The sequence below is a fragment of the Psammomys obesus genome, unplaced genomic scaffold (assembly GCF_907164565.1).
Source record: "Psammomys obesus unplaced genomic scaffold, mPsaObe1.curated_primary_1811, whole genome shotgun sequence".
In the NCBI taxonomy this organism is placed as follows: Eukaryota; Metazoa; Chordata; class Mammalia; order Rodentia; family Muridae; genus Psammomys; species Psammomys obesus.
The window spans coordinates 19,735,728-19,760,728 of record NW_026596046.1 but is presented as its reverse complement, the minus strand read 5'-3'; the positions used below and the strand labels follow the sequence as shown (position 1 = coordinate 19,760,728).

The 25,001-nt window shown below is 40.4% G+C and overlaps 2 protein-coding genes across 2 annotated transcripts in view; both read left to right on the top strand.

Annotated features, from left to right (window-relative positions):
* The window catches only part of Btbd1 (BTB domain containing 1), a 38,321-nt gene extending 25,318 nt beyond the window's left edge, over positions 1-13,003 (top strand). Inside the window, exons 5-8 of the mRNA XM_055623024.1 lie at positions 3,220-3,412; positions 7,570-7,657; positions 10,669-10,815; positions 11,264-13,003. Coding sequence (XP_055478999.1) covers positions 3,220-3,412; positions 7,570-7,657; positions 10,669-10,815; positions 11,264-11,422 — 587 coding nt within the window. The 3' untranslated portion in view covers positions 11,423-13,003. The remainder of the gene's footprint in view (positions 1-3,219; positions 3,413-7,569; positions 7,658-10,668; positions 10,816-11,263) is intronic.
* A 4,191-nt stretch (positions 13,004-17,194) lies between these two features.
* CUNH15orf40 (chromosome unknown C15orf40 homolog) lies at positions 17,195-22,825 on the top strand. The gene is made up of 4 exons (XM_055623030.1): positions 17,195-17,306; positions 18,250-18,367; positions 19,788-19,915; positions 21,721-22,825. The coding sequence occupies exons 1-4, from the start codon at positions 17,232-17,234 to the stop codon at positions 21,814-21,816; spliced, it is 417 nt and encodes a 138-aa protein (XP_055479005.1). The 5' UTR covers positions 17,195-17,231; the 3' UTR covers positions 21,817-22,825.
* Positions 22,826-25,001: the final 2,176 nt, after the last annotated feature.

Genomic DNA, 25,001 nt, shown 5'->3' with positions numbered 1-25,001 from the left:
ATGTCCCAACATGTCCTATTTTAATAGATATCTGTGTATACTCAGGTAGATGTATTTTAGGTTGTAGGATACAAAAAAAAAAAAATCTGATGAGTTCTATACTGTTTAACAGTTTGAATAATCATGTATCTACAAAATTAGTATTCTAAAAATATTGTTTAAAATTTTAATGTAACTATTGTTTTCTTTTGTCCTGTCAATTACTAAGAGAAATAGGTTCAAGATTTTGGTTGAAAATATGTTCCCAATTGGTTCCATAAATCTTTTCTTTGTATATTTTAAGATTCTATCATTAGGTACATTAAATTTTATGATTACTTTTATTGGATTTATACCTTTATCTTTATTTTATATCCCACTTCAAATCTAGTAAAGAGCTTCAACTTTGACACTATTGTAGTTTTACAACCTTTTTAAAAAGCTTTTTTGTACTTTAATTTTCTAAGGATTTATTTTTAATTGTGTGTGAAAGAGGTGTTATGTGCATATGAGTGCAGGTGCCCAAGGAGGCCAGAGGTCGGTCCCTGGAGCCGCCATCACAGGCGGCTGTGAGCTGTCTCTGTGGTGGCTGGAGTCAAACTATAAGCGCAGTCAAGTGCTATTACTTGTTACGCCATCTCTCCACACCTGTGTTCTATATTTTCCCCATTTTAATTAGGTTTTCATTGTATTTTCATACCAGTTACATTCTTGTAAGCTGCATTTTTAAGGCATCCAATTCTACAAAGATTGTCTTTGACTCAGAATGGTTGATTTACATTTTAAAAATATTGGTGCATATGATTTACCATTTTGCTGCTTGTTTCTACTTGACTCAGCTGTGGTTTTTGTGGTAGATTTTGTTTTTTTCCTCTTTCTGTTCTCTTTTATTTTTTATTTTTGGAGGAACTGAGTGATTTCTGGTATTTTGTTTTCTATTTGCTTATTAAACATTCTTTTACTATTTTTTTTTTTTTTAGTGAAAAGCAATTTTAAAGAGAAGTATCTTTTACTATACTTTTGGTGGGTTACTTGATAATATACACATGTTCCTTATGAGATTTTAAAAGTAAATCTTAAAAATTAAAAATTTCAAATTAAACTTTCTCATGGAGTACAAAAGACTTTACTAGTATTTAACTCTCTTCAGTGTTTGGTGCCGTTCCATGTATTTTAACTTTTACATTTTAAAGCCTGTAAAATGTTATCTTAAAAATCAGTAGTCATTTGGGTTACCTGTAAGTGCATGTTTCCTGGTGATCGCTGTGCTTCTGTCTGGGACCATTTCTGTCAGCTAAACAGTATTTCTCAGAGCAGGTATTAGGCCACCAGAGTCTCTTAATTCCTTTCCGGTTTTGTTCAGCTGTAAACATCTTTCCTGCTTTGACTTTCAAGGGTATGTTTCTGGGTCTACAACTTCAGTTTAGATGTACTCTTGTTTCTTTTTGGTTCTCATTATTTTTCTTGGCCTAGTGTTATTATCTCTTTAGAAGGATACAAACCTTTTTTCTGTTACTTTTAGGATTTTACATTATTCTTGCTTTCCAGTAGGTTGTTAATATATTAGGTGTATCCTTTTGTACAACAGAATTCTTTGATTTACCTCTGTTAATTTTAGTGAATGATTTTGCCTTCTTTAAACTGTTACATGTTTTGTGTGACCTGAAAACTTTCTTTTTTGTTGCTTGCCTTTTTTTTTTTTTTTTTTTTTTTTAAGACAGTGTTTCTCTCTAGTCCTGGCTGTCCTGGCACTCACTTTTAGACCAGGCTGGCCTTAAACTCAGGAGGCCTGTGCCTCCTGAGTGCTGGGAGCTGCCACCGCCACCACTCAGTGAAGGCTTTCTTTTTTCAAATAAGGAAATTTCTCTTGCTATAGGCTTGAATTATGCATTTTTAATCTTGAAAAGTGTGTGGGTGGTTCGATTCAATGCACAAATATGTAGAGACCAGAGGTCAGCCTTGGGTGTTGTTTCTTCGGAACTGTCCACAGTGGTTTTCTTTTGGGGACACTCTCTCTCTTGGACTGTGCCTGGCTTTGCCTCCCTAGTGCTGGGATTACAAGTATATACCACATGCCTGGCTTTTTACATGGGTGCTGGGGATTCAACTTTGCAGACTGAGGTAACTCCTTAGCCCTTATCCTTAAAAATTTAAGCCATCTAGAGGAAGATAAGTTTTCATTTTCATCTCTTGTTTAATCATATATAGGTTCAGTTCTGTTTCTTATGTCCTCTCTTCCTTCCCCTCCTCCCTCCATATCCTTTTCTTGCTTGTTTGCTTTATACTCTTATTCACAGATTACAAGTACTAAAGCTTGCATCATGTATGTCGAGCCAATATATTGTGCTATTTTGTATGTGATTTTTAAATTTATTTAAGTCAGGGCCTCAAGTAGCTGCTGTGACTGGGAAATTGCTATGTAGAGTATGTTGACTGTGAACTTATTTAACTGCCTCTGCATCCCCAAATTCTGGGATTATAGGCATGTGCCACCACACCTGGCTGTCATACTGAAAAAATTTTAAATTCTGTGTTTAAAATCAGTAGGCATCGGCGTTGGTGGCACATGCCTTTAATCCAAGCACTCAGGATGCAGAAACAGGTTGATCTCTGTGAGTTTGAGGCCAGCCTGGTCTACAGAGTTCCAGGGCAGCCAGAGCTACAAAGAAAAACCCTGTCTTGAAAAAACAAACAGCTTCCTAATCCAAATTTCTAGTATTTTGAAGTCTCTTATTCTTCTGCCTCTACTTTACAAGATATCTTTGTGGCCTCTTTGTGAGGAAGCAGCACTAATTCTGTAAGTTTAAAGTATTCGGCCTTTTTCCAATAAGAAACAGTGAATTGGAAAATTGTACTGTATGTGGTTTTCTCTTTCCATAGCTTTCACAACCATATCTCTCACCTTCTGCTAACTTCTAAACCCCAGAAATAAAGTATTGTTCCCTGTCTGTACTGAAATGTCCCTTTGTTCAGATTATAGCCTCAGACAAGTATTAAGTGAGAGATGGAAGGTCACAAGACCTGTCTGTCCTTGGAAGCGATTTACCACCAGAGAGCATAATTCTTTTGTTGAATAGAAGTCTGAGGTATTCAAGAGAGTGGACAGAAAATCCTCTATTACAGTTCCATCTAATCCTTCACTTATTTTAATACATTCTTCCAGGTTAGCCTCAGAAGGATTGATCAAAACTTCAAATGTATACTAAAATCTTATGTGCTGTTTATTTTCTATTTCTCCAGGTCCTGCTCAATCTGGAATTTTGTCAGATCGTGAAGTGGTAAACCTCTTTCTTCATTTTACCGTCAATCCTAAACCCCGAGTAGAATACATTGATCGACCACGATGTTGCCTCAGAGGAAAGGAATGCTGCATCAATAGATTCCAGCAAGTAGAGAGCCGCTGGGGTTATAGTGGAACGAGTGATCGAATCAGGTATCTGTCCGAGTGTGGGCTTAGTGCCTGGGTGAGGGTAGTCAGAGGTTCAGTCAATATTTGATAGCTTGCTTAATACAGGATGGGGCCAAAACCTTACACACAAAAAAATAGTAATTAACTGCTTATAGCAAATAAGAGTAGGAACAAATGATTTAAGTATTTGATCCAAGTAAGTAGAAAATGAATATAGAAAGAGACCTAGAAAAATTAAATAGGCAAATGAAGAAAGTAGTGAGTTAAAAGTAGGAAAATTGATCACTCATAATCTGTTTTCTTTAAAAGATCAACAAAACAAACCATCCTAGAAAAAGCAGTTCTTTAAATTAAAGTTTAGAAATAAAAATGTGACTACTAAAATTTTTACTTTAATTCTGGGCTTACTCTGTGCTAATAAATTGAACATCTTGATGGAATGGATCATTTTATAGGCAAATATAAATTACCAAAATTGACCGAAGAAGAAAGCCTGAGTAGACCAATTACCCTGGGAGGAATTAAAAGTTATCAGAGAACTGTTCATTCACAAAGTTTTTACAGGTGAGTTTTTTATCAAACATTCAGGAACAGATTTTCCTTGAGGAAAATATCATGTGGTTGATTACTTAAGGAAGAAAAAAATCAGGTAAGAGTTGAACAAGACACATATTGTAGGTCAGCATCACCATAGAGGAGATTCTGCATACGTACTCTTCCTTGAGAGGACAGTGCTGGGAAAAGAAATGAAGTCATAACACAGTTCATTGCGGTAGGAGACCACAGAACACAGTGGTTCCAACAGACAGTGAGGCTATTGGGGTGTGTAGGGGTGCTTTTGATCAAATGTTACTTTTGTACCTGGTGATAACTAGTAATAGGTTAAGTCTAGAAAACATTTGTCTAACAATGATAGGCTACTGAAGAGAAATTAGAAATTAAAAATCTAGCTAGAGATACCTACCAGCTTTGCTGAGTTTCAGTTATGATTGATGCAGTTATAAATTAGAGCCCATTATAGTCAGAAAGGAAGAGGCCTTCCAGTTAATTCTGGATGTACATTAGTATATAGCTCTAGGAAACACAGTTTTTTTGTGTAAATATTTTCTACTTCTTCCTTTAATAACTTGAAATTTATATTGTCATAATTTAGGGGATAAATGGCCTATCTGTAATACAAATACAATTTACCTGTAATGCAAATAAATTCAGCTGATAATAAAAATTTAAGGAGAAATAATGAATCTGATAGTATTCAGTATTTAGACTTTAGGTAGGACACTAGCAGGCAAACTGAAGTGTATATCTCCCTATATATACATACTCATGTGCCAGCTACTAAGTATGCACATGTTAATACTTTATATTCCAACATTTGAGAAAATTGAATCAGTTCTATTTCTATGGAAATGTATTCACATTTCCATAGATGAATTTATCTACTGGTTGAAAGTTATATGGAACTCTAAAGTCATTACTCACCTTTTTAGTTCTTTTCTACCAGGAACTTTTTAGTTGCATGTTTCTAATAAACTAAAGCTCTGCCTTCCTGTTTGAGCTTTCCCACAGAGGTAAAAAAGGTAAGGGCAATGCAGGCAGTACAAGAAACTCTGCTCTGGGCTGATCTAAAGGATTGGGTCCAGGTGAAGCAGCTATTAGTAGGGCAGCCAGCTCCAAGTGCTCTTTTTGTAAAATGAAGAAAACAGTGTAGGATGAGTTGTTTGTAGGATTTACATCTAAGGTAGGTGTGAGTCTTCACATATAACGAACCCGTGTGAGTATAAATTTGCATGTGTGAATATATACATAATTACCAATGACAACAATAATGGTAAAGAGTTTCTTATTATATGGTACTTGCCTTTTTTTTTTTTTTTTTTTGGCACTTGCCTTTTATGGAAGTCAGTAAAGTTGCACTAAAATATCTTCAGTTTATAAATATGATTACAGCTTACAGTCACAACAAAAAATTTCCCATCCTGTTTGGGGTTCTTGGTTCTAGAAATCTGTTCTGTACATCACAGGAATTGTATCACTGGTTCTTTGTGCCTCTAAACCTTGGGGTGAAGAGAACCTTACCCAAAACCTATTGGAACTAATAAAAGAATAGTTGCTGCTTAAAAATGTAAATTTGAGATTCTTTTCCTCAAAACTTTGTTTAAAAGATTAGCGTGACAGAAATGAGCCGTGGTGACGGCTGTACAGCGCTGTAAACGTACTTAATGCCACTTAACCTGCGCACTTACTGCCTAATGTGGTCGTTTATGAGTGTACTGCCGCAGCAAGAAAACCCAAGACTCGAAAGAGTAAACGACATTGAAGTGCATACTTCACTATATTGCAGTAAATTACATATCGTGTTGGACATTACTGTGATAGAGTAGGACTAAACTCTGACGTGTATAGCAAATAGTACTATGTAGATCTGGAGAACGATGGCTGGAACCACACTTGGATAGGGATAAGTTAACTTGAATATCTTAGAAAATTCCTTTCATAAGTCCCATGTTTTGGGTAGAGGAGTGGCCTAACAAAATATAATGTTAATTTGTGAGAATAAAGTCTCTTCTAAAAAGAGAGGAACAGCTCAAATGTGAAAAAGAATGATGGGTCTATAAAAGGTGTTATTTGAAATACACTGTAAAGGTCAGAAACCATATGAGGCCAGGTGAACATTTAGAATGAGATAAAAGAGAGGGGTGGATTAGCCACCCAGAAATTACAGCAAGTCAGTAGTTATTTTTACTCTTTTTTTTTTTTTAACTTATTTACCTTTATTTTATGTGCACTGGCATTTTGCCTGCATTTATGTCTATGTGAGAGTATCAGATATTGGAGTTACACAGTTGTGAGCTGCCATGTGGGTGCTGGAACTTGAACCCAGGTCCTCTGGAAGAGCAGTCAGTGTCCTTAACCATTGAGCCATCTCTCCAGCCCTCATTTTTACTGTTTTACATGATCAAGAATTTAAAATACATACTCTGATAATGATTTTTAATATACTTCATAGAAAGGGGTTGATAGGATTCATCTCCAGATTTATAAGGTGCTTTAAATGCTCTCTTACTTATCAGCTGTATCTTCTGGATTGTTTGTATTTTGTGCTGAGGGTTGGCTACTACAGAACCTACATACATTCTCTACCACCCAGCCTCACACTTGGGCAGTATTCTGATTTAATTTTAAAAAGAATAAAATACAGACTTCATGATAAAAATTACTGAAAAATTTTAGAGTGGTTCTATTACTGTACTGGGTATGTGGCATAGCATGGAGCTAGGAACATGTGCTACTGAGCTGCATCTCCAGCCTGAGCAGGTTATACGTCTTTTTTCCTTGAAAGGACAACCCTGAATGTTTATCATTCCTGGTGTGAAATGGAGCTGAGGGCCTGGTACGTAAGAAAGTATTTACTAAGGTGTGGTGGTGTGCCAGGAGTAGTAATAACCAAAGTTTTAGCTGAAATTGTTTTCCATTACAGATGAGCTATAATTATACAGTCTTTTCAGTTGCCTTTGTGTTTAATGTCATTTTTTTACACATATATAAAATGAAGTAAGATAGATCAATATTTCTTGACTCTTGCGACCAAACTAGACTTGCTAATTATTTCATGGAACCTTTATTCAAATCCACCTTTGGGAGTTAGTTCCTGTCTCTAACTATGTACCACCAATTTTAATTTAATGCATTCACAACTCTTATCACAACTTATAATTTTTATTTATTCCTTCCCTTTTTTGTTTATCACTATCTTCCATTTGGCAAAGATAGAAACTGTGCCTTGTTCACCAATGTTTCCTGGTCAGCCATACACAGTGACTAAATACAATAGGTCCTCAGTAAGTATTTACTGAACTGGTGGATTGTCCAAGTTTGGGACTTTAATCTTAATGACTAGCATATTCATGATAGAGATTTGGATGAATAAATTAATCAACCATTATAATAAACGTAGGTATTCAGGTCACAATCTTTTGACTATACAGAACAAATCCTACTTGTGTTTTGTTCACATTAGGTTTTGTGGGCAAAGAAGTTGACATTTACAAAAGTGTCTTTTATGATGGTTTTCTTTTTTCTAAGTAAAATTCAGGTAACACTTTAAAAGCTACAGACTTCATAATATGAACACTTAGAGAATTGTTTATGTTATTTTGTAATGGGTTTCTTTCTCACAGGTTCACAGTTAACAGAAGAATCTCTGTGGTTGGATTTGGTTTGTACGGATCTATTCATGGGCCCACGGATTATCAAGTGAATATACAGGTACTCTCCTTCTCTGCTAGCATCCTGAGATATAACAGCAACTTTTCAATAAACACTGTCCTGACAAAAACCCAAGTTTTATTGTCAAAGGAATCAGGAAGCATCAGTAGTGTTTTAAGCCATTTCTGCTTTGTGGTTGTTATAAAGTAAAAAAAAAAAAAAATCCAGTTTCAGGAAATTTGGGTCCTTTACAAAAGTATTAGCATACCTGAAATCTTTTGTTCAGGAAACCCTTATAGTAAATTCCTGTTTTATTGACTTAGATGCCTTTCATGTTACTTGAACCTTTAGCACCTTGAAACTCTCTCATCACTTGACACTGCCTCAATCACGCTCTTCATTTAGGAGTGTCTGAATAATGCTGTTTCATGTTTTGGTTTGTTTGCCTTTTGTGTTTATTTTGCATCCAAGGATGGTCTGAACTTGCCATCCCCCAACCTCTATCTTTCTAGTGCTGAGACTGCAGCTTTGTGGCACCATGCCTAGTCTGCCTTGTTCCTTAGGGTTGCTCCCTGCAGTTCTTTCCAGTAGGACACTAATGTCCAATCTGAAAGGACGTTGAATACCTCTTCTTCTGTTCTGTCCTTGCTAACAAACTGCTGCTCTCCCTTTGACTACATACCCTGTCAAGGAAAATTATTTTTTAATATGTTTTATATATAAAGTACAAAAATAAAAGGAAGTAAAACGTTTTTCAAGGTTTTTGTCAACAAAACAAAAACATGCCTCCTAAATGTTACTACTATGTTCTAATAGCAAAACCTGTAATCAAATGCATGCTTTTAAAATGTTGCTACTTTGTATTCTTTGTGACTACAGCAATTCAAAGATCTAGTTCTGTGACAGCCAGACAAAAAGGAGAAACTTGTTTTCTTGCAATTTCCATGTATGGGATTAAGTTTGCTAATGTATGCAGAGGCATATGTTCATATACATGCATGAGTGTGGACGCCAGAGGAAATCTTTGGTGTCATTCCTTAGGGCCATCCAACTTTATTTGGAGACAGTCCCACTGTCCTGGAACTCACTCTAGTGCAGGCTGGCCTTGAAGTCACAGTGCTAGGGTGCTGAGGATCATACCCAGAACTTCATGCTTGTACCACAGATACTTTACTCACTAAACCATTTCCCCAGCACCTGTTAAGTTTTACTAGAGCCGTCTAGAAGGCTTTTTCTTTTCTTTTTTTTAAGTATTTATTTTATGTTGTGTGTGTATAAGTGTATATATTTGCACCGTGTGCATGCAGGAACGTGAAGAGCTCAGGGGAGGCCTTGGATCTCCTAGCAGTGGAGTTAGTAGAAACAGTTATGAGCCACTATGTGGGTGCTGAAAACTGAACCCAGCCCTCTTCAAGGATACTAAGTTTTCTTAATGTTTTAAAGTTTTCTGCTGAACCATCTCTCCAGTCTTGAGGGGTTTTTCTTAGTGCCTTTGTTGGGTCCTCATCCCAGAGACTTATGACATAGAAAGGGAAGTCTAAGGTAACAGACAAGACATCCAGAAATGGAATTTTGTATGTGAAAGTTCATCTTTATGTGGTTGCTATTTTGAGATCCACTTATCTTTGACCTAACATGAGAGGCATGTACATCTCAAGACATTGCTTTGACTCAGTTTTATTAATAGATGAATGTACCAGGGACTTGTATGATAGAAGAAGAGCATGGAGCTTGGAACATTTTTGAAAGTTGATCCGTATCTCCACTACCACTAGCTACATGGACTATTAAGGGAAGATAGTAGTGACTCCTATTAAGGGAAGATAGTGACTTTATGTAGACTATTAATGGAAGATAGTGACTCTCGGGACTGTAGCAGTTACATCACACACACACACACACACACATCTCAACACTCCAAAATCTGAGGTGGGAAGTGTGTAAGTTGATGGTAATTGACACAAGAAGGTGTTGAAAATAAATTCAAATGCTAATAATGACCCCTTGCTTTGGTGTAATGGTATTTTCTAGAGATTTTAATTCTGTAGGTAAGACTTTTCTTTTTATTGAGCTGGTAATAGATACTTGAAAGGTATATTCACTGAGTGTAGTGGTGGATGCCTTTATTCCCAGCCCTTGAGAGTTTCAGGATAGACAGAGCTACATAGTGAGACCTTGTCTTTAAAAGGAGGGAGGGGTATGATAATAAGTGTTACATATGGCTTGGCTTTCATGGACTGTACACACCTGTGTAACTAGTGCCTGGTCAAGAAACAGGACAAAACAACATTTAGAACTTTTAGCAATCCTTCCATGCTCCCCTGAAGAGTAATCACTGTTCTGACCTTAGCTTTAGGTAGCTGTTGCCCATTTCATTATTATTTCCTAGAGTATTTGCAGAAAGACTGGCTTGGGAGGGTCGGGTGGCCGCTCTGCATTCTGTTCCCATGTATGGAAGCCCTTCTAGTGATGTGGTAGTCTCTGCCTTGAGCTTTTCAAGCAGTCCTCCTTGAAGCTTAAGCCCTCTTCAACAGGAGGAGTTTCCTTTGTCTTCCTCATCATCTGAACTGGCACTGCCTGTGTGTTTCCTCTGTTGACTGGACCCTCCTGAAGGGTATCCCTTAATGCCCTGTTTATCACTTGGCACAGAATTAATGGAAATTATTCATAGACATAACAGTGCAGTTAATGGTATTTCAATTTTAGTAAATATTAAAACTGAAAATGTTGAGAGGTTATCCTAGGAATAAGACATGGGCTAAACAAGGAGGAAAGATTCTTTTCCCCCCAGTATCTCAAGTCCACATTCTAAAGTTTACACACCAAGTGTACATTTTTTATGGAATCCTCCTTCTGCAGCAAAGCCCTTGTTGCTTGATGCCTTCCCCTTTCTTATTATGATACATGAGTTAAAGAGCCACTTTCTGATCATTGCATGCTACATAACTAGAGATATGTAGAGAAAAATTAAAACATGAAAGTTTAATCTGTGTTGCAATTTCTAATTCATACTCTTTCTCATAAGACGGTCCAATTTTACTTAAATATAACTTCTCTTTTAAAAATCACAGATCATTGAATATGAGAAAAAACAAACCCTGGGACAAAATGATACTGGATTTAGTTGTGATGGAACTGCTAACACATTCAGGGTCATGTTCAAAGAACCTATAGAGATCCTGCCCAATGTGTGCTACACAGCATGCGCGACACTCAAGGTAAGAGCTGCTCAGCTCCACAGCTGTGCCCACACTGCACTACGGAGGCTCTTGGTCTCCATGTTTTGCAGAGTCACTGGCATGGGAGCCTCGTAGAAAGGGCCAGAGGAAACTGGAGCTAAGTCTCTCCACTGCATTAAGTGCTACCTGGCACTACTCTGTTCTGAGAGAAAAGTCCTTCCCAAGAACTGCCCCTAACAGAACTTTTCACAGAAGATAATGTAATTGTTTTCTTAAACTCTTTCCAGAGTTGGTAATGGCTGAACTCTATATTGTCTTTAAAGTTGTTTCAAAATAAAAACTGCATATTTCATTGACTTCATGAAATTTTATACTGAGTCTGTAAGGAATAGTGTAGAGCAGTAGTCAAATAGAAAAATAGTCAAGTAGAAAATACATTGAGTGCGTCTTAGGTGACACAATCACTGAACCGTTTCTTCTCATTTAGGGTCCAGATTCTCACTATGGCACAAAAGGACTGAAGAAAGTGGTACATGAGACTCCTGCTGCAAGCAAGACTGTTTTTTTATTTTTCAGTTCCCCTGGCAATAATAATGGCACTTCAATAGAAGATGGACAAATACCAGAAATAATATTTTATACATAATCTAGTGTTAACAGCCATTCAGTCTAATCTCAAAAGCATAAACAACTGGCCACAAATAGTTTGAGTGTCATGAGTATTTATAATTGCAGAATAAGAAACATTTTAGTTTCTTAGGAGAAGTAAAGATAATTTAAATCTCTGCATGATTTAAAGGCAGACTTTCCATTTTCTTGCAACCCTCAAAGCAAAGAGAAGCAGGTTTGCGTGAAAATTGCAGTCTTTCCTGCTTCATCTTGTGTGACTTCATAGGTCAGCTGACCATCCTCTTTCGCTAGTTTGGGAATTGAAAGATTCTTTTCACAAAGAGCATATGTGGGTGTTTGGGTTTTTTTTTTTTTAATTTTTTAAATATTTTGGAAGTTAGATGAGATGGGTCAGTATTCCTACAGAATTCTTTTTAACTCCAATAACTACTTTCAGAAAATTACGAAAACTGACTTTATATTATATTTGGGGTTTTGAAATACCTGGTTGTTAGCATTTGGAATAATGCTAAAAGTAAGTCTAAAAAACATTCAAGGATTTCAGTGCATTTACAGAAAAGGTATTTTGTAATAGTATAGTAGTGTGTTACATAGTACTCTTTTAAAGCTGTAAGTGGACTTTGTATAAATTCACAATAATGTGATATAAACAAATCTAAAGGGGTGACCTAAGATGGATTCTTTATCCCTCCCATCCTGCTATGCCTGTCATGGGTGCTGCCAGTAATCCCAGATGGTTGAGATGTGACAGATGCCAACAGCTGCCACTTCAGCACTGTAATAACCTTACACAGCAAGGAGGGGATGAGAAGCCTAGATTCCTAACAACTGCTTGACATCATAAAGTCACTCCTGCTGAAAAGAAGGAAGCTTTTTGTCACCTCTAAGTTCTAGCCAAGAAGTAAAAATGCTTGATATTCGTGACCTCGTTGATGTGACCAGCATATCTATAGTAAGAATGGATCAAAAGGATACCTGGCAGTGTGACATTTCTACATTTTTATATAAAGCAGATTTTTTTAAAACACAAGTGAGATGACATTTTCCCTCTGAAAATGATTATCTTACAAAAAATAAACCTTTATAATTAAGTTTAAGGTGTATCAGTCATCAGTTGTGGAAAATTATTAAAAATAATTCTGAAGTATCAACTTAAGAATTTTTTCTAAATAGGATATAAAAGTTTTCATCAAAAGTGATATTTTGTATTTTCAAGAGGGCAGGGAGGTGATGTGTTAGTGGCCAGGGTCTCTTGAAGTTGTTCAAGAAAGGGAAGTGTTTTCTGTCTGCTCTGGTACCATGATCCTAAGGGCATAAGCCTCAGTGAGCTGGAATACCCATGGAATGTGTGGTTCTGCTTAACTGAACATTAGCAAAGACTCTAGTGACCATTGGGGAGGTACTTCTTCCTTACCAAGTATTGCATGCCAGAGGTAAGTTAGTGCTCTTTGACATTTGGGACATTCACATACCTTGTGTTTTACTAAGCAGCTGTAACTGAATGTAGTTAATGGAAGGTACAAGAAATAGAACCACTCACTGACATTGGGACATCACCAGGAATTTTAAAAATAAATTTATCCTTTTTGTTTACCTATTTTTTGTCACTTGTCTTTTTCTCTAAAAATTGAATGAGATACTACTTTGGAACAAAGGTTTTAGTTAATTAAAGTTTAGCTTTTATGCACTTCTAATTTTAATTAACTAATACTTACAGAGTTGGGCAGGGGATAACTCAGAAGTACAGCAGTTGCCCAGCGTGGTGTTTTGAATGAAAATGGCCCCATCGGCTCATAAGGAGTGGCACTACTAGAAGTTGTGGCCTTTGTCTGCATGCCAGCCATCATGCTTCCCACCGTGACAGTAGTGACACCTTGAACAGTAAGCAAACACCGCTTATAAGAGGTGCTGTGGTCATGATGTCTCTTCACAGCAACAGACGAGTGACTAAGAAACCTTGCTCAAATTCCATCCCTACTACCAAATGCCAGTCCTCGCAGCCTGAGTGATTATTACGTACTGGCCTTTGCACTAGATGTTTTGCATACATTCTTGCTTATCACTATATCAATGTGTGTTGGTATAACAGTGCCCAGACAAAGGACTTAATATTTAGGAAGGTTACTATGTGGTTTTGGGTACATTTTAAAGTCATTTTTATACCCTGAGCTATTGAGCAAAAACAAAACTACTTTGTTAGGTTGCCAAAAGAGCCAGGCAGTGGTGCTGCACACCTTTAGTCCCAGCTCTGCGGAAACAGAGACAGATGGATCTCTTTGAGTACAAGGACAGCCAGAGCTACACAGAGAAACCCTGTCTCAAAAAAAAAAAAAAATAATAATAATTTTGACTAACATGTACCTACTGTAAAATATCAATACATTTAAAAGTATTCCTTTAAAAGCATTGCTATTTTAGTGTCTACCCACAATTTAAGATGTAATATTTTCAGTTTCAAACATTGTATTTTAGGGCCACAAAAGTTTTAGGAAGACATACTTTCAAAGGAAAAAAGTCTGAGATTTAAAAAGTTTATAAAACAGTAGAAGAGTATGGCCATCAAATGTGGTACATGAAATACAAAGTATTCAACACTTTCTGCCCCTCTTACCTTGCTTCTTCTGCCTTCTGTGTCTTATCCTCCCATTCAAAAACGTGAACTGTGTCCAGATTTAACAAAACATGCTTGCCAAGAGGGGGAACCACAGCATTTATTGCTACATGCTTAAAAACAAACTTTTACTCCATTGGCAAAGCTAAGATCAACTCTTACACTGAAGATTTTTAAAACCCAATTTAAAGTGGAAACTAACATTTGTAATGGGCTTTGCCATTTCAATCAGTCCTTGTCCTTTTCCATTGGGGCAGGTGTGATAGACTGAACTGAAGAGGGCTCTTGGTGTTTCTAGCTAGTGATGAAGTCCTTATACTCTGGAGGTACCTGTGAAGAAGACTTGAGTGTTCTTCACTAGACATTTCTTCCCGCTGTCCTCCCATCTAGCCACCTGCCTGCTGGGCACCATCAGTAGTTCTACCCATGTCCCCTCCTTTTTTAAACAACCCAATAGTCAGTGCAGGTGGCGTACACCTTTGATCCACGCATTTGGGAGGCAGAGGCTGGCTGGTCTATAGAACGAGTTCCAGGGCAGCCAGGGCTACACACAGAAACCTTGTCTTTGAAAAAATAAAAATAAAAAAAACAACCCCAATTGTCAAATCTCTAGAGCAGAGTTCTCAACCTCCTAATGCTTTGATACTTTAAGACAATTCCTTATGTTGTGGTGACCCTAACTATAAAGTTATTTTTCTTGCGACTTCATAATTTTGCTACTCTTCTGAATCATAATGTAAATTTTTTAGAGATTTGCCAAGGTCATGGCCTACAAGTTGAGAACCACTGTTTTGGAGAGTATCGGGATTTCAACTCAAAATTCAGCAAACAACTACAATGTAATTGTGGTTTTACTTTGTGCCTCAGTTTGTAATTTATTTCAAAAGAAACAGGTGTGGTGTGGTTTAACAGCTGAATCACTTCTGCCTGAGCCTTAAGGCTGGCTTCAGTGTCTTCAGTGTCCCTAGTCTTTCAGCTGAGGAGGCTTCAGCCACTTTCTTCTCATGACCATATCACATAACTTGTCCTATGGAACTGGTGTCTCTGGGAGAGTAAACTGAAACATCCCTTTTTGACCCCAGCCTTTAATGGCTGTTTTCAGCACTCATGTTCCAGTCCTATCTGTTAAGGGGTCTGAACGCTGCAGCTCCCTGACATTTGTCAAAACTGCTTTGTCATCACTTTCAACTTCCTTCCCTATTCAGTCTTTAACCACTTTAGTGACCCTAAATCCTCTTTATCCACTCGACCAGTTTGGCTGTCTGACTTACTGTCAGCTCCCTACCTGCTGAGGCCAGGCATCCAAAACCTCTAATTCGGGGTGCAGCTCAGTGGCAGAACATGTATTTATCATAAAATACTGATGTGAGTGGAAATTGGGATTTTTATTTCCTCTGGCTCCAACCTGAATCAGATTGTCAATGCCCCTGGGTGAGTTTCAGTAGACAGTTGTGCCATTTTCCAAACTCTTAACTATTCCTTAGTGTTTACCATGAGTATCTCCCCACAGCTGGTTACTGGAATTCCAGTTCCTGCTTCTGAACCTTCGGTGTAGCTCATTTCTATGCTTTCAAGTGCAGTTAGCCGCCTTAAAAAATAAAGCTCCTCCAGATGTCTGTTACTTCACAGCTAACTGAAATATTACCTACACATTTCTGCTGTATCCACTGAAACTGCTCCTATCTGGGTCACCAATACCCCGGGTTTCCTAGACTGGTGATACCAGTCATTCCACTGTTTTTGTGATAATTATCACTCTACCATCCCCTTTGAAATGAGCTCCCTTAGCTTCAGTTACCCTGTACAACCTCTGGCTAGTGTTGTAGCTCGTCTCCTTGACCCTTCTTGCTCTGTGCTGGGCCTATACAACAGCTCTGCACACTTGGAATGTCTCTTACTCCTTTCTTTTTGTTTTTGTTCTGTTAACATCTTGTTCTCTGTCACCGGCACAGGTCTCTGATGCTTCAGTTAGGTATTCAGGCAAAGCATTCAGCTAGCTCCCTAACTATTATTCCACTTGGATGTCTCCAATCATTTCAAACTTAATGTGCTCTTAAAAACAAGGAAGAAGACAGGAGCCTACTACAAAGGGCCTCTGAAAGACTCTACCCAGCAGGGTATTAAAGCAGATGCTGAGACTGAGCCAAACTTTGGGCAGAGTGCAGGGAATCTTAATGAAATAAGGGGGAGATAGAAAAGTCTGGAAGGGTCTGAAGCTCCACAAGGAGAACAACAGAACCAAAAAATCTGGGCATAGGGGTCTTTTCTGAGACTGAAACTCCAAGGACCATTCATGGAAATAACCTAGAACCTATGCACAGAGATAGGTTGGCAGCTCAGTCTCCAAGTGAGTGTCCTAGTAAGGGGAACAGGAGCTGACTCTTACATGAATTCACTGGCTGGCTCTTTGATCACCTCCCCCTGAGGGGGGTGCAGCCTTACCAGACAGTCCTGATGAGACCTGATAGGCTAGGGTCATATGGAAGGGGAGGAGGTCCTCCTAGTCAGTGGACTAGGGAAGGGGCAAGGGAGAAGAAGAGGGAGGGAGGGAGGATGGGATTTGGAGGGGGCGAGAGTGGGGCTACAGCTGGGATACAAAGTGAATAAAATGTAATAAATAAAAAATTATATTAAAAAATCAAAACAAAACAAAAAACTCACTAAACTACCAAACCTTTTCACTAGCCCCAGACTTGGGCATCTTCAGTCGTCAGATGATCATCTCTGACCATTCAGGCCCCAAAGATCCTCAAAATGGTTACAAACCATTCTCCAGTTAGGTGGCAGGTCTTCCTACCTCTGAGCAAATATTATCTACACGTTCTAACGTAAATGGACCAGGCCAGTCCCTGACTGCAGCACTGCACTGATCTGCCTCTGTTCCAGTTTCACAAGCTGTCGTATTCCGCTCCACAGTGGACCTCCTCTCCTTTCGTTCTGCATTGCGCAGACCGCCACGGTGACACGTTGGGCGGGCGAGCACCGAGGCTGGCTGCTCTCGCCACTCACCTAAGGACAGCTTTCCCTCAGCTGACAAACATGACTCACCGAGGGAGTCACGCGCCCCCGCCGGCAGGTGGCAGAGGAGCTAACCCACGCCATCCCGCCGCGAGGTGCCGCTCTCGGCGGAGTGGGGAGGAGCACGCCGCTTCCGCTGAGACAGGCGCAGGCGCACAGGACTTCCGCCGCGCTCCGCCGTGCTTGCTGGTTTGGGATGCTGCAGCTCGCGGTGGGTCGTAGACTCCTGTCTGGTTCCGCGATGCCTAAGAAAGCCGGAGCTACTTGCAAGGCCAGTGGCAGGTCCCGTGGTGTGGAGTGGGTGGGCCACGGGGCTACGCCGGCGGGGAACAGAAGCAGCGCCTGGAGGGCGGCAGACCTCCCTTACGTTTTGTCAACTGAGGTCCAGGTCTGAAACTTTCTGGGCCACACATTAGCTCGCCTGAGAACCACTGAGCCGCCTTCGTGGCGCACCTGCTGGCTTTCGTCTGGCACCAGCACTCTGAGGGTTACCTTTCCCGGCAGGCTGTGCGTTCTGCCTCCCTACGGTGGCAGATCACGTCCCTCTATCCAGGAGACAGTCTTCCCTCCCATAACATCTTCCTTGGCCAACTCCAACTCCGACCCAACTCAGGCACCACCACGTGCTTCCCCAGTTCCCAACCCATGGCTGCCTTTCTCCGTTCCTCTTCATACCCACTGTCTGCATACTGTCCTGGAACTTACTTCCTGTTAAATGAATAAATGTTCTTAGCATGGCATTTAAATGCCATTCGTTATTGTTCTTTCTGGAATCGACTCCTCACCCTCTCAGCCACTCTGAACTTTAGGATGCATTGGCTAAAAAGACGACTAATAAATGACTTTCTCTTGAGGAATAGGAACTATAAAGCAGACTGTAGGAACAAGTCCTAAGGTAGCCAGAATGAGATCTAAACAGGACACACAAATACGTACACAGACACACACTTTACAGCTTTAGGTTACACAGATAAATGTAAGTAACAAATAGTCCCTGCTCGTGGAGAAAGTGAATTATAAATTAGATTGCCTCCCAAGGCAGTACAGACACTGTGGGGTTGCTGGCAAGTTGGTTGGATCCTGGAGGGATGTGGGAAAAGCTCCTCTGTGGCCAGTTCGGATGGTAGGCCAGGTTTAGTTAAGGTGAGGGAAAGTAACGTGTCAAAAATAAATGAAATAATTTGTAACCTGTAAAATTGTGTATGTCATTTTAGGGTAAAAACCAAACCAAGGAACCACCTCCTCCTGCAGGGCCCGTGGCAACTGATCCTAAAGGTTTTGTCACCATAGCCATCCATGCCAAACCCGGCTCCAAACAAAATGCTGTGACAGGTATATCTGAGTGCCAGATGGGATTCATGTGTGGATCAAATGGTCTTTTCATCTTTGCCTTGTTAGCTGATAGTTTATCTTATGACTGTAAATGGTATTTTTTTGTGTCTATTTAGAGGCTTCTCCATTTCAAAATTCTATAGTCTCATATGAAGGTATTTGAAAGAAAAATGTGCAATGTTTAATACAAAATAAGATTGTATCTTCTCCTTTTTGAAAAAAAAAAATGTGGTATTTTAGCTGGGTATAGTAGTATAAACCTTTAATCTTAGCACTTGGAGAGCCAGAGGCAGACAAATCTTTGTGAGTTTGAGGCCAGCCTGGTCTACAGAGTGAGTTCCAAGACTTCACGGAGAAACCCTATCTCGAAAAACAAACAAACAAAAAGAGATAAACTTTGCACACTAATTATCTTTACATTTTAAAAGTACTACATCAAAACAAAAGTGCTAGGTCGGCTGGGTAGTGCTCATGGCCATCTTGCCCATTCTTAGGCCAGATAAGAATTGCTATGTGGCCCATGCTGGGTGAAAACTTACCTTCTGCCTCAGCCTCTCAAATACTAGGATTGTAGGATTGTGCCCCATGCCTAACCTTTGGCCAGTATTTCCTAAGCCAAAGCTACGATGGAATCAACTCTTCTTTCCATTATAAGACACGGCTTGATTTCAAAGATGCTAAAATGAAAACGGCATCTGAGAGGCAGAGGAAGAGCCATTTTGCTGTCTCGGTTTTGTTACACGGGGCACAAGTAATATGGACATGGCTATGTGACCCCAGATGCAGGATCAGCTCGAGCTCATTTGCAAACTGCTTTGAGTAAACTAAATTCTTTGCTCTCCTCATAGCTGTGAACTACTGATGGCACGTTACTCGATTCCAGTTGTCACAGCAGTGAAACCGTTACCATGAAGCCCTTTAGGAAGGCTTGCATGCTCTTGAAAGTGGTGCTTGTTTATATATAAATTACAAACCCATTGAACAGTGGAAGGCATTCAAGATACATATCACAAAAGAGAGGAACCTTCGCTTTTCCTGATATGAAACCCTGAAGGTGCAACCCAGTGTGTATTTCCTGCTACATCGGTGGAACTGAGGCCCACCTCCCCGACCAACTCCCTTCCTGGAGCTCTTCCTGTTCAGAGGCAATGTCTCACTGCCTAAATCCAAGATGTTCTCTAAGACTCTAGACCTGTTTGTTAGTAGGGTTTTCCCTTTTGTGGTTGTGTGTTCTATTTATCTATGTTCCCTGAATTATTAGTCATTCAATTCAGTCCTTGTTGGTGTGTAAGAGACTGAACCCAGTTCAGCGGTTATTAATTGAAAGCCTGTCCCGGGTAAGTGTAAACTGTTTGGCAGTTCCTCGCTCCATGGAGAAAAAGAGCCCCTTAAGGATGACGTTCATGCCATCTCATTCTAGATGTGACCACTGAGGCCGTCTGTGTGGCGATTGCAGCACCTCCCTCTGAGGGAGAGGCAAATGCAGAGCTCTGTCGGTACCTTTCCAAGGTCTTAGAACTCAGGAAGAGTGATGTGGTTCTGGATAAGGTAGGTCTCTCCTTTTTAAATTATTATATATTGATCGTAGTTCATATCTCCTACAAATGATTTCTCTCTCTCTTGGTTTTTCAAGAGAGGGTTTCTCTGTGTACACCGGGCTGGCCTTGAACTTGCAGAGATCTGTCTGCCTCTGCCTCCATGAATGCTGGGATTACAGATGTGCACCACTGAATGCTGCTCAGAGAATTTTTAAAAACAGGCCCTTGGGCATCTCTGTAGACAGGCTGAAATAGAATCTGTATGCAAGAGAGCAGGCCATGTTCTTAAAGCTCTGTGTGTGTTCTGGTGCTGTACCCTACAGGTCAAACCTGGGTATCATTTAATAAATTATACCTAAAAATTCATCTGACCAGGCCACATTCTTTACCTCCCCCTACCTGTGGCAGATCGTGTCTGACCCCGGCAACTCTTCTGGTAGAGGAAAGGCACGCCCCACTCTTCCTTGTGAGAACGCTTGGTTCATCCAGATAAATTCCTGGTAAAATTTTATGTTTTATAAAAGACACTTGTTGTGTCTTTTTAAAATTTATTTTCCTGGGGTTTCTTATGCTTCTACCTCCCTTCCAACCTTTATCCGTCCTAATACTTTCCAACACCAGGAGGGAGAGACAGAAGATTAGTGGGAGAGGGGGCGGAGTTCTCTTTAGACTTAGTTCCTGCTGATTAGGGTCACAGGGTTGACCCTAATTGGGAAAATACCAATATCAGTCATCAGGATATCCAGCAAACGCAGCAAACACAGAACCAACATCCTTCTTCTTTCTCTGTCCATCTCCTGAAAGCTTCCTCCTCCTCAGCTCTCTCTGTGCTCTGGTATTTATACCCTCTCAGAGTTAAACTATCTCCAGCTGGCAAAGACCACATCACTCTCTGAGCCACAGGAGGCTTTTATTAACTGCAGATAAACTAAAAACAGCTCCATATGCCACATGTGGGATTAAAACAAAAACCTGTTTACATAACATAACTGAATTCTTAAACCAAAATTTCCACTACAGACGTGTTTCAAATAAATCCTTTTATGAGTTGTTTTAAGTGGTTGTGAAATCATAGTACTTAGGCATGTGGTTGGTTTGGTTTCTGTTTGAAATTTTTATAAATGTGTAATGATTTAGAAAAGAGCAATTTGTTTATGTTTAGGTGTTATAAAAAGTTTATACTAAATTTCCTTATTTAATATTTTAATATTATTTTTCTTTGTAATTTAAACAAATCACTTGAAACTAGAACATTGGCCAGGCATAGTGGGAAGTACCTGTAATTCCAGCACTTGAGAGGGGCAGAAAGGATCAGAGGTTCAAGTTCATCCTTGGCTATATATTGAATTTGAGCTAATCTAGGCTAAACAAGACCCTGACTTAAAGAGAGACTTAGAAATTAGGATATTGTGAACACTCATCTTGAAATTTGTCCCGTTCCCCCCCCCCCCAAGACAGGGATTCTCTGTAGAGCCTGGGCTCTCGAGGACTCGCTCTGTAGACTAGGCTGGCCATGAACTCACAGAGATCCGCCTGCCTCTGCGTCTGCCTCCCTGAATGCTGGGATTATAGGTGTGTGCCACCGAGCCCGGCAGTCATCTTGAAATTTTAATGCTAAACTTTTGTTATAAAAAGTGAAGTAGAAAGGCAAAAGCCCTGGAGAGTCGCAGGAATTTGTCGTAAGGTAGGAGTGTCAGGGGAGAGTGTGCCTGGGCTGTGGGGAAAGGTCATCCATAACGCCTCGTGGGGACCGGGAAGGTCTGTTGCTCCTGCCAGCATGAGGATGTCGAGTGTGTCTTTTTCTTTCTGGCTCAGGGTGGTAAATCTCGGGAAAAGGTGATGAAGCTCCTGGCCTCTACGACTCCAGAAGAGGTCTTGGAGAAACTGAAAACGGAAGCTGAAAAAAAGTAAAGGCGAGAAGTGACTCATACATCTTCGAGGGCCTTTAATAACAGTAGGCAGGTGGCCACCTAGGACAATCTACGTAAGTGCCCAACGTGGAGAGAGGAATATGTGCATAAAAATCAGACTAAAATAAAAGCAGGACATTTCAGTCTCCACATTAAATGCAGGCTCGAAAATCCCTCACTGTGGGAGCTGGAGAGATGGCTTGGTGCCTGAGAGCACTTGCTGTTTTTAGGGGACCTGGACTCAGCTGCCAGCATTCACAATGGAGGGCTCACATGGATGTTCCAGTTCCAGGGTGTCCTGACATTGTTTCCTGACCTCTGAGGTCACTTGCAGACTTGTGGTTCATGTACGTACATTCTAGGCACACACACACACACACACACACTAAATAAACAAACCTTTAAAATCCCCGAGTGCAAACAGTCTGAGATATATCACACTAATTTCATGGCGTTACAACAAAGCAACTTGGAAGAACAGTCAGGACGACTGACGTCACCCCTGGTTCTCCGTGATGCCGCTTCTGACCTGCAGAGGTTGGGAGACCAGCTGAGGACCACAGCATTCGGGATGACAGCAGAAGCAGCTCCTGGTCTAGTGAAATGCCAGTAGCCTTCTATCCCCACAATGCCATTAGCCTTCTATCCCCACAATGCTTCTGGAGTCCTGGGGGCTTCTAAATCAGTTTACAAGTGAAAACCTTTCATGCTGCTTTACAGTCTAGTTCAAGATTTTATTTTATTTTTTTAAACTCAACCATGGTTTCTTTATATCGTTTAAAAATTATATGGAACATTTTGTGGAAAAGTAAGTAATCATGAAGACTTGTAACAACTTTTAGTCAAATTAGATTTGTTTGTTTGTTTATTGGGGCAAGGAGGCCTGAAACTTACAAATGTAGACCGAGCTAGCCTTGAACTCAGATCTGCCTGCCTTTGCCTCCCAAATTCTGAGATTAAAAGCATGCACCACCACATCCATCTAACAATAAATGACTTTGACAACTTAATGTCAGTAATTTTTTTTGAAACTTTGTAAAAATGCAAATCTTGAAGTTCTTAGGAATCTCCAAAGATCTTAAAAAGAAAAAATAAAGAAGTGGCTGGAAGAATGAGTAGCTGCTAAGACTCTGACTGCTCTTGGAGAAGACTTGAGTTCAGTTTCCAGCAAACCAACGTAGGTAATTTACAACTGCCTGTAACTCCAGTTTCAAGGGACCTAGCTAGCGCCTCTAGTCAGAGGGCTCCCACACTCATGTGTACACACATACGCACACATGCAGAGAGACAGACAGACAGACACATAATTATACATAATACATCTATTACACATAATAGATTTTTAAAAAGAAGAAAATGGCTGGGTTCAGTGGCACATGCCTATGATCCCAGCTCTCAGGGAGGCAGAGGCAAGTGGATCTCTGTGAGTTCAAGGCCAGCCTGGTCTACAGAGGGAGTCCAGGACAGCCAGGGCTACACAAAGCAATCCTGTCTCAAAAGGACAATAATAAAAATGATCTGGATTTTTTTTTTTTTTAAGCTCATCAGAAATCACACGTATGAGCTGGGGCTGTAACTCAGTTGGTAGTGCTTCCTGCTACCATGGAGCCTTGAGTTCGATTCCCAGCATTGCCTAAGCTGAGCGTGCTAATCTGCGCTTGTAATCCCAGCACTCTGGAGCTGAGGGCAGGAGGGTGAGAAGCTCAAGGTGATCCTTCACAGCCTGGGGTACAGATCTAAGTCTGCACAGGTAATGTGTGTGTGTGTATGCGGCTGAGAAGATAATGAACACATTGTATATGTTTGACCTAAGTCATAGTACCTTAGACTGTTGTTCCTTTTGTTTTTTGTGTCTTGCTGTGTAGAGCTTAGTGTGCAGCCTCACAGCTGCCGCTGCCCTGGCCTACCAAGATCTGGGTTCCAGACAGACATTCACAGTGCACCCAGCCAAGTGACAGTGATTTAGTAAATAACACAACTACCCAGCTGATCTGTAATGTGTCTCACTTGTCAGTCAGTACATGAGAAAAATGTGCCACATGACAAAATCATTAAAAACACAAAATCCACAAGAAATACCAATTAATGTCAAAGAACTAGAAATCCCTCCTCAGGAACCAAAGGCAAGAGAAGCTGGGAGCCTTATCCAAAGCGCAGTGCTCCCTAGAGGCAGCGCTGGCTTAAGTCCACTTGACCTGTCTGGTCGGGCACTCTTCCACTATGATGCCTCTGGGTACTTGTGTGTGGTTTGGCTAGAGAACTTCCCCATTCCTTCCCACTGCTCCACTGGGTGCCATAAAACATTTCACCTGAGGTCTTGTATGGCTCATGACAGGATGCTTTCTCATGGATCAGAGGCACATTGCATCCACATGTCAGAGAATATGTTAACATGCTGACAAAATCCAGAGGTGTCCGTAAGGGGTTGATGAGCAGCTCGGCGATGTCACAAAGGATCCACTTTCCTTTCTTCCTGTGGTAATGCCAGCTCCATCCTCAGGCCTACTACACGGAGGCGGAAGACCCTGGCTCCAGGTTTCACATCTGTGCGTTAACCCTCTGTTGCAGAGAAGGTGGCTCAGAAGAGCTCCAGTGTTTGTTTTCCAGATGCTCAGGCCCCTTCTACCTCAGGCCAAATCAGATCACATCAAGTTTCTAAACCACCCTCTCGGCAAGAAATGCCAACCCATAAAAAAGCAGCCTGAACCAACGATTATGGAAGAGATTAATCCTACTTGTTTAGGCCAAAAGGCCCATCCCAGAGCTGGAGTGAGGACGGCATATTCTGAAGCAAACCAGTAGACAGAAATGGATTCCTGAATCAGATATTACCAAGAATGGAGGCTGGGTAGGAACCAGCAGTTTTCACTGCAATAATTGGTTGGTTGGTTTTTTTTCTGAGATGGGCCCTCACTGTGTTGCCTAGCCCAGTCTCAAACTGCCAGCCTCAAGTTACCTCAACCCCCTGAGTGCTAGGACTATGGATGTCTACCACCCATCAGCTCTGTTTGACTTTAAGTGGCCATATTTTAACAAAGAGCCTTTGCCTAATATTTTTAATAAAGAAGATACATCACAGTAAGCATTTAGGTGGCACAGACCTATAATTCCGCTGCAGGGAGGCTGAGGCAGGAGAATCGTTAAGTTCAAGGCTGACCTGGGCTGTATGCTAAATCCCAGTCAGGC